Raw genomic sequence first — 14792 nt, forward strand, 5'->3', positions numbered from 1 at the left:
CTGTGGATAGCCAGAAAGACACAGAGGCATGTGGGAGGAGTCTGAAATGCAGTCTTCTCTGCCCTCAGTTTTGGAGATCTACTGGAGATTGGGATGATGACTGTTCATCTCAGATGAGCTGAAGCGTTCCATCTTCAGAAGCAGCTGTCCTAACAAACCATCTAAAACAAACTAAATGTGCTTAGAGAAGGTCAAAGACTCAGAATTAAATAAATAACTTCCAGCTGTACCTCAGCCTGGTCAGCCCAGACTAGAGAAACCTAATCAGGGCAGTTAAAAGCAGCTCAAAGTGATGACTGTTAACTATCCAAAAGCCGCCTTGTTTAAAACGAAAGTTCTTCCTTTTTATGTGAAAGAATAGAGTTGAATTCCTAATTCAGGCAACTAAAGAATTAGCAGGAGTAATAAAACAATTGGGAAGTTTGTTGTCATTATCATTATTATTTACGGTAGTAGTAATAGTGGTATTTGTTGAGTGCATGCTATGTGTCAAGTACTGTTTTAAGAGCTGGGGTAGATACAAGATAATTAGGCTGTCAAGGTGTTATTGTTGTAGACAATTTTCTTTACAGTTCTTGCAGACCAGAATTTCTAAATTTCAGGTAAGAAGCTTAGTGTATGGTTGACTGCAAGGAAATCTAGGGATTTAGCAAAAAGAGATTTGTTTTGCTCTAGGTAAAGGGCTGGTAAGTAGGACAACAGTGGTAAAATCACTACTATATTTAGACTATTATATTTTGTAAGCTCAAAAAAAGAGTGTGGTAGTTGTTGTTCTGTCTTGAGGTAGAGTGTGACTTCTGAAGTCTTCATCTTAGCTGTCTCTTGTTAAGATTGACCTGCTTAAACTGAAAGATATACCCCTTAATAGTTGCTGGTGCAGGTATTTAACTCTGTTGATTTTTGCTGTTCTAGGCAGTGGCAATTTTGACAGCCACCTACCCGGTGGGACACATGCCGTATGGCTGGTTGACGGAAATCAGAGCTGTCTATCCTGCATTTGACAAGGTGAGTCCCTGTGGGAGCTGGTAACCAGGAATCCCAGTTTTGTGTGGCTGTTGCATGGATATCCATGCCTACGTGCCTCACTGTGAACTTTCCTTACACTGTGAGCTCCATGTGGGGTAGGGGCTGTGTCTGATCTGATGCTTTTTTTTTTTATGGTATTTGTTCAGTGCTTACCATGTGTCAAACACTGTTCTAAGAGCTGGGGTAGATATAAGTTAATTAGTTTAGACCCAGTCCCTATCTCACCTGGGTCTCACAGTCTGAGTTGGAGGGAGGATAGGAGAACTGAAGAAAAGAGAAGTCAAGTGATTTACCCAAGGTCTCAAAGCAAACAATTGGCAGAACCGGGATTAGAACCCAGGTCCTATGATGCCTAGGCCCATGGTCTTTCCACTAGGCCATGCTGCTACAAATAATTAGTATCTATCCAAGCCCTTTGAACAGTGCTTAACATGTAGTAAGTACTTAACAAATACCATAGTTACAACATACCATAATTATTTTCCATTGTGTCTAGAATGACACAGTTGTAATCACATAAGATGGTGCAGGTAAAGTTTATATTTTTCCCTTTTCTTTTTGTTGGTTTTTGTCACTGTTTTAATTTCTCAGTCTTGGTGACTATATAATTAAAGAACATTTCCTCCAGGAAATTTAACCCATGTAGGGAATTTAACTCCCGTGCTCACAGTTAGGTTGACAACATAATACATCTTCAAAATGGTTTCCTCTCCCTGCTGCTAGTGACAGACTCCTGAGATACCTTTTACATGTATTTCTTTTTAATCTTTTCTAAAGAAAATTGTACTATAAAAAGACTAGTTATTTGGGTTGTTCTCTGGTTCCTCTTCCTTCCCTCATTTCCAACTGCCTAGATATCTCAGCCAATACTGTAATGGCCTTATTCTCTCAACCAAGTTGAAGAGTCCTCTATTTAATATTCTAAAATGGAGCCTCTTACGTTCATTAGTCCGCATTCTGTCGACCTCTTATAGATCCTTGGGTGGGCATGAACACATTTGGACATTTCGAACAGTCAGGTCCTGTTTGATTTGGAGTCAAAGTAGCTCCTCAGAAGAAAGATTGCCCTGTGGACCCAGAAATACAATTGATAGCACTACTAATAATAGTTCTCCAGAGAAATCCTTTCTTTATATATACAAAAATGCCACAAGTATTAGTGAAAATGTATTTAATGGTGAGAAATAGTTTCCAGTGGAATAATATAAAAGTTCAGTGTAAGTATCAATTTGTTACAAAAATGTCTCTAAAGCACACAGCACTCAGCCTCTGTCATTTACATCTGTTTGGAATGACTTTGACATACCTGAGGACTTGCAAGTCAGTCAGTCATGTTTATTGAACTGTTACTGTGTACAGAGCACTGTGCTAATTGCTTGGGAGAGTACAATATAACAGTATAACAGATATATTCCCTGCCCACAGCGAGCTTACAGTGAGGAGGATGAGCTTTCAGTCTAGAAAAGAGGTTGTTTTCAAAGGAGCTTGGTTGAACAAATGAAGTTCAGAAGTCAGAAAGAGGGAGCTAGATATAAGGTGATCGTCCCATCAAGTTAGTCCACCAGAGTTAAGATTCCAGTTCCGTTTTGGAGGAGTAGGCATACAGCAAAATATCCTGAGGGCTGGAGATATTAAGTATCGAGCTTCCCAGCTGTGAATATCTCAGCTGAATTTTTTTTGGCTGCTGTGAAATAACAAAATGAAACAGTCCAAACAATGTGCGGCCTTGGGAAAGGTAGCCAAGAAACACATGGTTTTATCTATGATTTTGTGTCATCTGCAACCACAGAGGATAGGAACTGTAGACAGATCCCTTTAACAAACACACCTCTAGCCAGAAACTCTTGTTATTTAGAATCACTCTAATAACCTCACCTATTGTTTCCAAAGCTTCTATTGAGCCCCAGGAAGTCCACTCCAGAGTGCCGTTCACCATGCTAGCCAGTCTCAATGGCTAGAAATATCTGAGAGTAGGAGGGGGCTGTGGGTGTGGAAGTTTTTAAGATGGCAGTGGAGGAAAAGAGACAAGAGGGGGGAAACACAATCCTGCCATGTACCTCGAAAACATGCATACTTCAACTGATTAATCAGTGGTATTTATCGAATGCCTACTTTATGCAGAGCTCTGTACTAAATGCTTGGGAAAGTACAGTACAATAGTCAGTAGAGACGTTCGTGACCAGGAGCATCCAGGCTACAGGGGAAGATACACATTAAAATAAATTACAGATAGGGGAAACAGTAGAATATAAGGATATGTATGTAAGTGCTGGGGGCTGAGGTGAGTGTCAAAAGGCCTTAAGCGGTACATAGCCAAGGCCATAGGTGACACAGAGGGGAAGGTAAGTAGGGGAAATGAGGACTTAACCAATGAAAACGTTTTGGAGGAGATGTTATTTTAGGGGAGGGTTGAAGATGGGGAGAGTGGTGGACTGTCAGATATGAAGACACCAGACTGTAAACTCACTGTGGACAGGGAATGTTTCTACCAACTCTGTTATATTGTACTCTCCCAAGCATTTAGTACACTGCTGTGCACACAGTAAGCCCTCGATGAATATGATTGATTAGTTGATTGAAGGGTGAGGGAGTTCCAAGCCAGAGAGAAGATGTGGGCAAAGGGGTTTTCAGCGTTACAGATGTGATCAAGGTACAGAGAGTAGGTTGCCATTAGAGGAGCGAAGTTTGTGGTTTGGATTGTAGTAGATCAGCGAGGTAAGGTGGGAGGGAGAATGCTTTGAGTACCTTAAAGCTGATAGGAAGGTGTTTCTGTTTGATGTTGAAGTGTATGCACAACCACTCGACGTTTTTGAGAAGGGGGAGATATGGACTGAGTGGGGTGTTTTTTCTTCAGAAAGAATTATTAGGCTATAGAGTGAACTTTGGACTGGAGAGAGGAGAGACAGGGGGCAGGGAGATCGAAGAGGAGGTTAATGCAGTAGTCAAGGTGGGAAAAATAAGTTCTTGGATCAGCATGGTAGCAATTTGGATGGAGAGGAAAGGGCAGAATCCTGAGATACTGTGAAGGTAAAACCATCAAGATTTCATGACAGAGTGAATGTGCGGGCTGAATGAGAGAATTGAGTCGAGGATAATGCCAAGACTGTGGGCTTGTGAGATGGGGAGAGTAGTGCTGTTGTCTACAGTGCCAGGAAAATGGGGGAGGAAGGGTTTGGGCGGGGTGGGAAGATGAGTTCCATTTTGGCCACCCCGACCTTCTCCTGTCAGAAACAAATCAGAGTGAGAGGGAGGCATGGCTAAATGAAAGGCGACGCTCACAGGGCCTTGGCCAACTGAGAGGGCCTTTTACTAGGATTTCTCCAGGGCTCTGCAGAAAATAGAGTTGGAAGTGTCTGGTTCCTTGTATACTTCACTACCTGCCGCAGTTCAGTTTTTAGCTTAACAGTCAGTCATAGCCAAGAAAAAAAGCTTTGGAACATTTGAGATATATTTAGTACCCAAGAGGGAGAAGAAAAGAAAAAGAAAATCTTTTGTTTTTCTGTGATTTTTTTCAAGACCGGTATCATCCGGGTTGAGAGATGATTTTCAGAGTAGACCATCTGATAGTGTGTATTGTCTTTACTTCATTAGGCTGAGTTAATAGAGCCAGGTGTTCCAAAGTGCTGTATTTATATTTGTCATCCTGGAGCTAATTGGACCCAACATGAGCCTGGGGTGGAAAGCTCTGGACAGCTTTTATTGCCGGAGGGGGCCATAGATCATTTTGGAAGGGAAAGTGACTCCAACGGCCCCTTACGCCTCAGCGAAAACAGAGATAATTGGCAGAAAGCCTCCCATGAATTTCCCCAGTATTTGCTAAGTTGATATAAAACTGGAGAACAGTCTAAACGGATGACACTCTTGGGTTGTTGTGGAGAGGCTGAGTTTTTTGTGAAACCCTTAAAGGTCATTTTAAGTGAAAAGCTAAAAAAAATATTAAGATGTTACATCGTAAACCCAGCAACCCCAGCCCTGTACCCCTCTTCACCGCCACCCCCCCCCCGAAAAAAAACCCAATAACACAAGGATTTTGTTGCGATTTATTACCCTGGTGCTGTCAGTGCTAATAATACAGCCCAGAATGTTTTCAATCTTTATATTTTTCTTTCTTTCCCTAGAATAACCCCAGCAATAAGCTGGTGAGCACAACGAATACTGTAACTGCGGCACATATCAAGAAATTTACTTTTGTCTGCATGGCATTATCCCTAACGGTAAGGAGTTGTTCCTGACTTTTCTTGTTTGTGTGCTAAATGGGAAAATTATTTCACCTATGTTAGAAATAGAATCTATTTCCACAACAGCTAGTGATATCTTTCCATTTTTTCTTCGGGGTTTCCCAAAATAGTAGCTACAGTTATATGTTCCTGTGGGAGGTGATTGATTTGGGTAAGAAGGAAGTACCTGGAGATGAGGGAAAGAAATATTATTTGCCTTTTAATGCTCCCAAGATCTGAGAAAAGAAGCACTGTGTCACAGTAGGTGGTGAGTAAGCCTCACTCCTCTCTAACACCTATTTTAGGAACCTGGAAAGCCTAGGGCACAGTCACCCAAGCTCTTTAAACTTCTCTGGGTTTAGTTGGGTGGTTGCTTCCCCTGGTGAGACTTTCTTGTCCTCACCACGCTTGTGCCAGTGGATTTTATCCTGGCAAATGATCAAGGAGCAATAAGACCCCACGAGTGACCACAGAGAGCCTGGAGACCGGTATGTTTCTCCAGGCCTGTCCTAGCCAGGTTTGAGAGGGCCTGGTGTCATTTGGGAGGGAACCTGGCCCGAACAGGCACGGGACAGACCTGTGAAACCTACCAAACGTTGGATGAGATCTCCCCATTTCGACAGCTTCATTCTGGGAATCACCCCTCAGTGCCCACCCAGGAAGCTGGGTTTCAGGCCACCTTCAGTCCAAAGAAGCAGGGTGGCTAGTAGAAAGAGCACAGGCTTGGAAGTCAGAAGGTCATGGGTTCTAATGCCACTCCACCACTTGTCTGCTCTGTGACCTTGGGCAAGTCACTTCATGTCTCTGAGCACCATTGATCTCAGTTGTAAAATGGGGAATAAAATTGTGAGCACCTTGTGGGACAGGGGCTGTGTCCAGTCTGATTAGCTTGTATGTGCCCCAGCACTTAATACAGTACCTGGCACATATAAGCACTTAAGAAATATCATTTTTAAAAAATCAAAAAAAACCCTTCCACCCTCTCCCTTCCCCCTACTAGCACCAGGTGGACTAAGGACTGTGTCCCCCATGCATCGTTACTACATTTCTCCTGTTTTACAAGCCAACGGTGACTCCTCTCTTCCTCCCTTCCCCCGTCCTCGGGGCCGGTTATTGGTTGCGATCCCATGGAGAGAGATCTTTACAACTGAGTCCATGTCTGGCCTGGAGAGAGCCCTGATTTCCTGACACGCCCAGTTCTTTCCTCTTGGAAAACCCAGCCCCATCAAAAAATGCTCAAGGTTGGAAGAAGTTAGACCCTTCACAGAATCAAATATAAAGACCCAGCAAAAGAACATATTCCCCTACCACACTAGGACTTGCCCACTCAGCTGTGGATTTGCATTCTTGCTCCCTGCCTTTTGGCCCCCTGACCTGACCTGACTTAGACTTGTGGTAGTGTCGGCCCATATGAGAGTGCTGAATCGTGAAAGAAGAACTGTTGATAGCGTGCCTGCTGGAGTCAGAACCTGTTACCCCAGGCTTCCCTTCCCCCTGCCCAGGCCCCCTAACCCTCTTGCTCACTGTGGAATGTGAACGTGAAGACAATCTTGTGAACCTGGGCTGTGGGGTGGATTTATTTATTTATTTTTTTGGCAGGTTGGGGGTGGTCAGAGTCATAAAATACTGGCATAGAGCTACTCTAAGTGGCTTTTAGGGAAACACTAAGAGGGTTTCAGTTCTGAAAGCAAACTGAACATTTGGAGGCCCTGCAGAGTGATTGGAAACTCCAAAATAAGTCTAGTTTAATGCCTGCATTGGGGACGTAGATGGGGTCATGACAGCACTCTCCCTGGGTAGCATGAAGCTGCACTTCCTTGTGCCCAAGCAGAGGCAAGTTCAGGAGGAGCCTTGGGACCTGTTTTGGGAAAGGCCGACCTTGAGAATTGGCAATAATTTAGACACCAGCCACTGTGTCATACAGTTCTCTTGGCCACAGTTTCCCCGGGTTCACCAGCCTACCAAGGGAAACAGACCGTGTTTCCCCAGGGTTCATTGCCCTCCAGGGACTACAGAATGCAGGTGGTGGCATCCGCAGTAACATCTGTTAGGGATCCAAACCCTTCAGTCTTCTGGTTATGATTTGTCCACTGTGCTGGTCTCCTTCCCCCCTCCTCCCTCCTGGCCTGGAACAGTTCATTCTTTAAGAAAATTGTGTTCTGCAGCAGGTTTCCATTTTGATGGGATTAGAACTGGGAATTTGGAAAATTCTCTCCCTCATCCTTTCCAAGTTTATTGTTCCACCTTGTCCCGAAAAGCAACATTTGCAACCAGACAAGCCCAAAGGGAGGAATGTGGCATTGGACATAAGTGGAGAAAGTTCAAGGGTTCAGCTGTAAACACCCTCCCTGCCTCCCCTCCCCGCAACCTGCACACAGGACTTTAAATGGCTTTCTTTCTCAAGCCTACAAGCAGACCTAATACATTCTCTCATTGCCAACTTGTTGCCCAAACCAGAAGTTGAGAGTCCAAGTCAGAAAGGTCCTAGAGCTATTCAGTCTGACGAGTGGGTATTCCCTACTAGTGTGTTTGGTCAGTTCTCATTTTAAAGCTCTCCACAAAAACAGCCCAAGAAGAAGACTCATTTTTACAGATTATGCAACAAAAGAAATGACTTGTGATACGTATCTATAGAAATAAGGACAAAAGGGAAGTGACAGATTTCATAAAAAATTCCCCAATAGCATTATGGCACACGAACAGCTTAAAGCAGTGTTTGGTTTGGCTCTGGGATCCTTGGTGGGGCAGGAGGGAGTGGAGTGTAACAGCAGGATTTCCAAAGCCTTCAGACACCCCGAAAACACCAGAACCAAATAGCTAAAGGTAGGCCTCAAGCCATGGCCTGAAGTCATCTTATCTGTCCTTCATAAACCACACCTCGTAAAGATTAGCCCGACATTATTGCCCTCTCTCTCTCTCCCTTCCTGCCACCTTCCCCAAAGAAAATAGATGCGCAGATAAGCCCGGTGGAGATTCCCGTTGAAGGTGGTCATAAAGGATATAGACTATAAGCTTCTTGTGGGGAAGGAATGTGTCTACCAACTCTTTTTATAGTGTACTTTTCCAAGTGCTATACCAAAGTACAGTGCTGTGCATACAGCAAGCACTCAATGAAATCATCCATTGACTGGATTTGACCGTACAGTCAAACAGGGAGGAAAGGTCACTTGGTGAAACCAGCGTGAAAGCCTGAATGCAGGGTTCCCTCTGCTGTTTGAAATGTTTCTATTTTGAAACAAATTTCCACAGATTTAACCCAATCTGTGGAAAAAAAATCATTCACTTCCACTTAAGAACTCCTGCAGCTTTCTGAGGAAGAGGTGTCATTTTAGGGGTTTTAACCTACTGAATGCAAGCCCATTAGTTTTCTCAGCAACAGCGGACCAGATTTTCCAGGGACAGGGGATTTACTTTTATCAGGCATTCAGGAATCCCCGACATACTGTGCAAAGTCATAAAAAAATCAAGCTAATTTTATAAGAATGTTCTTCGGCTCTGGGAAAATCCAGTTGTGGTTTTTGCCACGGTCTTCCCTATTTACCGCCCTGCCATCCTGACCCTGTGCTTTGATCCTGAATGTTTCACAGTGACCCTGACTGAACCACTAGCCAGTGAGCGGGAAAGTTTTTCCCAGTCTTGCTGCATTCAGATCAGTAGGTTGGGACCTACCCTGAAGTAAGGCTTATCCACTGCACTCAGCTGCCTGTAGCACCACACTTCTCAGGCAAGCAGTATTGTTCTTCTTCAAGTTTAATGTTTCAGCAAGGGTCTTGACTTAATTTACTGTAGTCCACAAAGCGGAGGAGAGGTAATCTGGGAGCTTGTTCCACCTGTTGTGAGCTTGAGGAACAACCCGTAAACCCAGGAAAGAAAAAGGAATTGGGGCAAAGTGCCTTCAACAACCGCTGCAAATGTTATCCAAAGTGACTTTTGAAAAGGGACATTTTGCCTGGTAAATGACTTCTGATTGCTGCACGGAGGTGTGAGTGAGATTATATTAAATGATCAAGTATAGAAAGTGCAAAAGAAACATGCTTTTCAGAGCTTTCTAAGCAGAGCAACTGATTCCTTGACTACCCATCTGGAAATAGAGTGCCCCTTGAGAGAACAGCGGTTGAGACTTTTGGTAAGCTGTGTGAGGGACTATAGATGTGCTTTGCAGATTTTCAGAACTAGCCATCGTGGCTTCCCTACACCACCTGGAACCCCTCTCCACCCTGGTCCTCCCCCTCTCCCTTCACCCCACCCCCCACGCCACGTACTCCCCCACCACAACCCCTAGCCAAGATAGAAACTTAGAGGTCACTTTCATTTTCTCACCCAAAGTCACTCTCATGTTGGAACAGAAGGCAGAAGTGGAAAGACAGTAGAGGCTGCAGGCAGGAAAACGAAACTCCCTGGCAGCTTTGCTCAGCAAATTCATTCAGAACTGCAGTAGGAAATTGCTGCCATTGAAAAGACTGTGCTCGTGATGATGTCTTACCCTGGCAAGAGCAGGATTGACTCCTCTGTCATTGACACAGATAATGAGATATAAGGATGGTACAGTTAATAAATGCCAATTTCCTAGACCTGTGGAAAACTTCCAAAAGGAAGAAATGGTATTTTTTATGGTATTAAGTGCTTGCTATGTCCCAGGCACTATACTAAGCGTTGAGGTAGATGCAAGGTAATCAGGTCCACAGTCCGTGTCCCACATGGGGCTCACAGTCTTAATCCCCATTTTACAGATGAGGTGGCGGAGGCAGAGAGAACTTAAGTGAGTCCTTGCATCAAAATTCAGTGTTCAGTTTTAGGGCATTTGTCATTTTTGATGTTTCTCAGATTGCTGAAAGACACATGATGTTGGAAGTTGTATTGCACTTAGAAAGTGAAAGCTAACCTATATTTCCCCCAAGGAATCTGGATGGTACACACTTTCTGACATGACAGGGTAAACAGGACCAGCTTAGTTTTCTGGAACAAGTAGTACTTGCAGTTTAAAGAATGCTTTTGCACAAACTCCTAGGATTCTATTTGTGCTCAACTTTGACCAATTGCAAGTTTGCATTTTTTTTAATTTTTCAAAGTAGATGAATTATTTTCCCTGGAAGGATTAATGTTGTTTTAACAGCTTAATAAGTCATCAACATTCTGAGAGAACAAATAGCCAGTGGCAGCAGAGATATGCATTGGTCATGAAGTTTTTGATTGGACATGGTCCTTTGCTCCACAAGGGGCTCACAGTGTACAGGGGAGGGAGACTAGGTATTTAACCCCCATTTTACAGTTGAGAAAAGTGAGACACAGAGAAGTTAAGAATGTGACTTGCCCAGGGCCGCCATTCAATCAGTAAGTACTTACTGTGTGCAGAGCACTGTACCAAGCACTTGGGAGAGTACAATACAACAGAGTTGGTAGACATGTTCCCTGCCCATGCCAAGTTTAGTCTAGATGGGGAGTCAGACATTAATATAAATATATAATTTAAAATATATAATGTATGGATATGTTCATAAGTTTGTGGAGCTGAGGATGGGGTGAATTACCTAATGCCCAAAAGTCACAGATCCAGGTCACAGCAGGCAAATGGCTGAAATAGGATTAGAACCCAGGTCCTCTGACTTTTTACACTTGCCCACACTACTTCTTCTATCTTACAATAACTTTAGAGAGCACTTTGCTTCATTCCTGCATCCTCTCTCGGCACAGATGTTTTCAATGTGCCCAGCATTAAACAGTCCATCAATATGGCATCTTAACCTTGAGTGCCTTAGCTGTGCCAGGCTGTTGGAAGAAAGTGTAGTGAGTGGTTTGCAAATCCCACAGCATTGGAAGGCCTAACTCCTGTCTAGCAGAATAATGGAGACAGTGTGTGTTAGCATTCATCGCTGAAGGACAGGTCAGAAAAATTAGGCACAAGTAAGTGTGGTCGGGAGGGAGGGAGTCTTTGTTTCTTTCAAGAGCAGTTTTGTTTAGAAATGCTGATAGAGGATGAGACCAACGGGTAGAGTGTTTGGGATAAAGTGAAAGGCAAAGGCTTAAGGCTATGTTAGGATGAGTCCTTTAGAAATGACCCAGACAGGAAGAAACGGCGGACAAGCCCTTCTGAGATCAGCTCACCCAAGCAGCTTTGGGCCTGGACCTGGTGATGACTGCGCTTTAACTGGAATACCCCTCACGGGTGGCCTGCGATCAGCTGGCACAGAAAGTAGAGGAATCAACTCGGGCCTGTGTCCTTGATTTGATTCTTACTGACAAAGCTGGTGGCTTACTTAAAGTTAATCAGTTACTGGTATTTACTGGGCAATTTCTACAGGCAGAGCATAATACTGAGTGCTTGGGAGAATACGATAAAATTCTGGACATGGGAGAATATTTCAGGAGCAAGCTTCACTTTCGACCCGAGTGCCATTTGGGCAGGCCTGATCCTCAGTGGGTAGCTAACTTTAATGTGGATTTTACTGGCGGAGTGTGGGAGGCAATGCCGCCGAACTCGTCCTGATGTGGCACATCTGTATGATCAATCAATCAATCAATCGTATTTATTGAGCGCTTACTATGTGCAGAGCACTGTACTTAGCGCTTGGGAAGTACAAATTGGCAACACACAGAGACAGTCCCTACCCAACAGTGGGCTCACAGTCTAAAAGGGGGAGACAGAGAACAGAACCAAACATACCAACAAAATAAAATAAATAGGATAGAAATGTACAAGCAAAATAAATAAATAAATAAATAGAGTAATAAATATGTACAACCATATATACATATATACAGGTGCTGTGGGGAAGGGAAGGAGGTAAGATGGGGGGATGGAGAGGGGGACGAGGGGGAGAGGAAGGAAGGGGCTCAGTCTGGGAAGGCCTCCTGGAGGAGGTGAGCTCTCAGCAGGGCCTTGAAGGGAGGAAGAGAGCTAGCTTGGCGGAGGGGCAGAGGGAGGGCATTCCAGGCCCGGGGGATGACGTGGGCTGGGGGTCGACGGCGGGACAGGCGAGAACGAGGTACAGTGAGGAGATTAGCGGTGGAGGAGCGGAGGGTGCGGGCTGGGCAGTAGAAGGAGAGAAGGGAGGTGAGGTAGGAGGGGGCGAGGTGATGGAGAGCCTTGAAGCCCAGGGTGAGGAGTTTCTGCCTGATGCGCAGATTGATTGGTAGCCACTGGAGATTTTTGAGGAGGGGAGTAATATGTCCAGAGCATTTCTGGACAAAGATAATCCGGGCAGCAGCATGAAGTATGGATTGAAGTGGAGAGAGACACGAGGATGGGAGTCTTCCAAACATCCCTAATCCTTCACCCACTTCCCACCCCAGGGCCAGCCCCGGAGCATTTGGACTGTGGACGGGGGGTTTAGGCTGCAGCTGCCAAGAGGTAAATCTCCAAACAGCCAGTTTTGGAAGGGACAACTACCCGAGCATGGCAGGGAGGCCGGGCTGGCCAGCCTTCAGAGGCCTTGGCAGTCATGCCCATACTCACAGGTGGGACCTCATTGCAGGAACCCCACTCGAATGATAACGTCGTAGACCTTTACCCTTAGCAGCATGTAGCTCTATGTATGCAGCCCCACTGTTTACGCCTCCTCTTCTTTTGTCCTCCTAGCTCTGTTTTGTAATGTTCTGGACACCCAACGTTTCGGAGAAAATTTTAATTGACATCATTGGAGTGGACTTCGCCTTTGCAGAACTCTGTGTCGTTCCTTTGCGCATCTTCTCCTTCTTCCCAGTCCCAGGTAAAGGTTGAATCAAGGCAGCCTGTTTTCCAGTTGAAGGCCTCCTCCCAGTGGCCTGGTGCACTAAGGGAGGCAGGCTTTTCATGTGAAATTACCAGTGGGATATTCAAGTGCATTGTTATGTAGGAGGATCTGGAGGAAGTTGTGAGGGAAAGGGATGGTTGAGGGAGGGACTCGGAGCAACACTGGGCTTTGGGAGGAGGTGGAGGAGAGGAAGGAGTTAAATGAACGACCATCCCCTCCCCTCCAGAAGGCTGCTCTTTCTTTCAAAGATGCTGAAACTCCTTGTTGCCTCTCCCTGCCCCAGGCAGGGAGGAGAAGGAAGAAGGTAGGGAAGAGCTTACTGTAGGCAGGGAATGTGTCTGGTGTTATACTGGACTCTCCCAAGTGCATAGTACAGTGCTTTGTACACAGTAAGCGCTCACTAAACACGATTGAATGAACTGATGATAATCAGTGCCATATTTGTTAGATGTTTATGTGCCGAACACTGTAGTAAGCAGTAGGGGTAGATACAATATATGCAGATCACAGTTCCCTGTCCTGCAAAGCAGAATCATTTATTTCCTTTGTATTGCTACCTAGTCAACCAATTCAGCTTCAGCGATAAAGACGGGTTCAAGTCGCTCTTTATTCTCTTCTCCCCTGCAACCTTTCCCTAAGGCTCTCCCACCCCGAGGAGACTGCTCCTCCGATTGTTGGGCCATTTTCCTCATAGCCTGTGCTTCTCCCAACAGTCACAGTGAGAGCACACTTGACAGGGTGGCTGATGACCCTGAAGAAGACATTCGTGCTAGCCCCCAGCTCCGTGCTGCGCATCATCGTGCTCATCACCAGCCTCGTCGTGCTGCCTTATATGGGGTAAGTGCCTTGTGCGAATCATCTCCGCGCCCTGGACGGGGTCCCGCTCCTTGCTCAGACGTGTGGCCTGTGGACCTTAACGGTGCACTCTGCACTATGAAATCTTGATTCTGCAATACAGAACTAGGTCCCTTGGCAGGCTCGGGTTTATTTAAGCATATGGTTTTCCTGCAAGACCAAAATAAAAAAACTGCCCTGATCATGGTCAGAAGATTGGGGCCTCACTCTTCTACTTAAAGAAAAGGTACCTCAGGTACAAGGAGTGATTTTAGAATTCAAACGTCACTGTCAAGTCTTAACAATAGTTTGGTCTTCCCATTTCTAAATCTCCCTTTAGAGGGCTTGGAAAACTTATTGCAAACGATTTGTTTTTAAGGCAAGTGAGTTGGTTACAGTATTTCAGTGCTGAGCGGCTGCTTCGTTAAAGGACCATTGCTTTTCTCTGTCTCTCCCCCCCAACCCCGGCCCCAACCAGGGTTCATGGAGCTACGTTAGGAGTAGGATCCCTCCTAGCAGGCTTTGTGGGAGAATCTACCATGGTCGCGATAGCCGCCTGCTACGTCTATCGGAAACAGGTAATGTGTGTGTGGCCCACGGCTGTGACGTTGGCTCAGCCTATTCCAACTAATGCCTTCCACCAGGCATCTGCTAGTCTTATTGGGAAAAGAATGGATGATCGGTACCTAGTTTTAATTCCCAGGACTCAGAATGCAGAGGGTGCTCAACAGTGGAGGAGGGTGAGATGTTGGAAGTGATCAGAAGGCTCTTAGGCTTTAAACAGAAGCAGGGTGGGTTAACTGAGAGAAAGTGGATCTTCAGCCCCACTGCTGGATTGGAAGGAGGGGAGCTTTTCATGCTGTTCCACAGACGGGCAAAGCACTGAACTGAGTCAGAGGAGCAATACTTTTCAAAACGGAGTTTTATTGAGTACAGCCAGTAGGTGCAATCCCTGCCCTCGACAAGCTTACATTTAACAGGAAAA

At 45.1% G+C, this 14792-nt stretch overlaps 1 protein-coding gene across 1 annotated transcript in view; it reads left to right on the top strand.

Annotated features, from left to right (window-relative positions):
* ANKH (ANKH inorganic pyrophosphate transport regulator) overlaps positions 1-14792 on the top strand; it is a 109732-nt gene that overhangs the window by 92689 nt on the left and 2251 nt on the right. Inside the window, exons 8-12 of the mRNA XM_038770198.1 lie at positions 913-1005; positions 5145-5240; positions 12820-12949; positions 13687-13810; positions 14286-14385. Of these exons, the coding sequence (XP_038626126.1) occupies positions 913-1005; positions 5145-5240; positions 12820-12949; positions 13687-13810; positions 14286-14385 (543 nt within the window). The remainder of the gene's footprint in view (positions 1-912; positions 1006-5144; positions 5241-12819; positions 12950-13686; positions 13811-14285; positions 14386-14792) is intronic.

This window comes from Tachyglossus aculeatus, chromosome X3, assembly GCF_015852505.1.
Source record: "Tachyglossus aculeatus isolate mTacAcu1 chromosome X3, mTacAcu1.pri, whole genome shotgun sequence".
In the NCBI taxonomy this organism is placed as follows: Eukaryota; Metazoa; Chordata; class Mammalia; order Monotremata; family Tachyglossidae; genus Tachyglossus; species Tachyglossus aculeatus.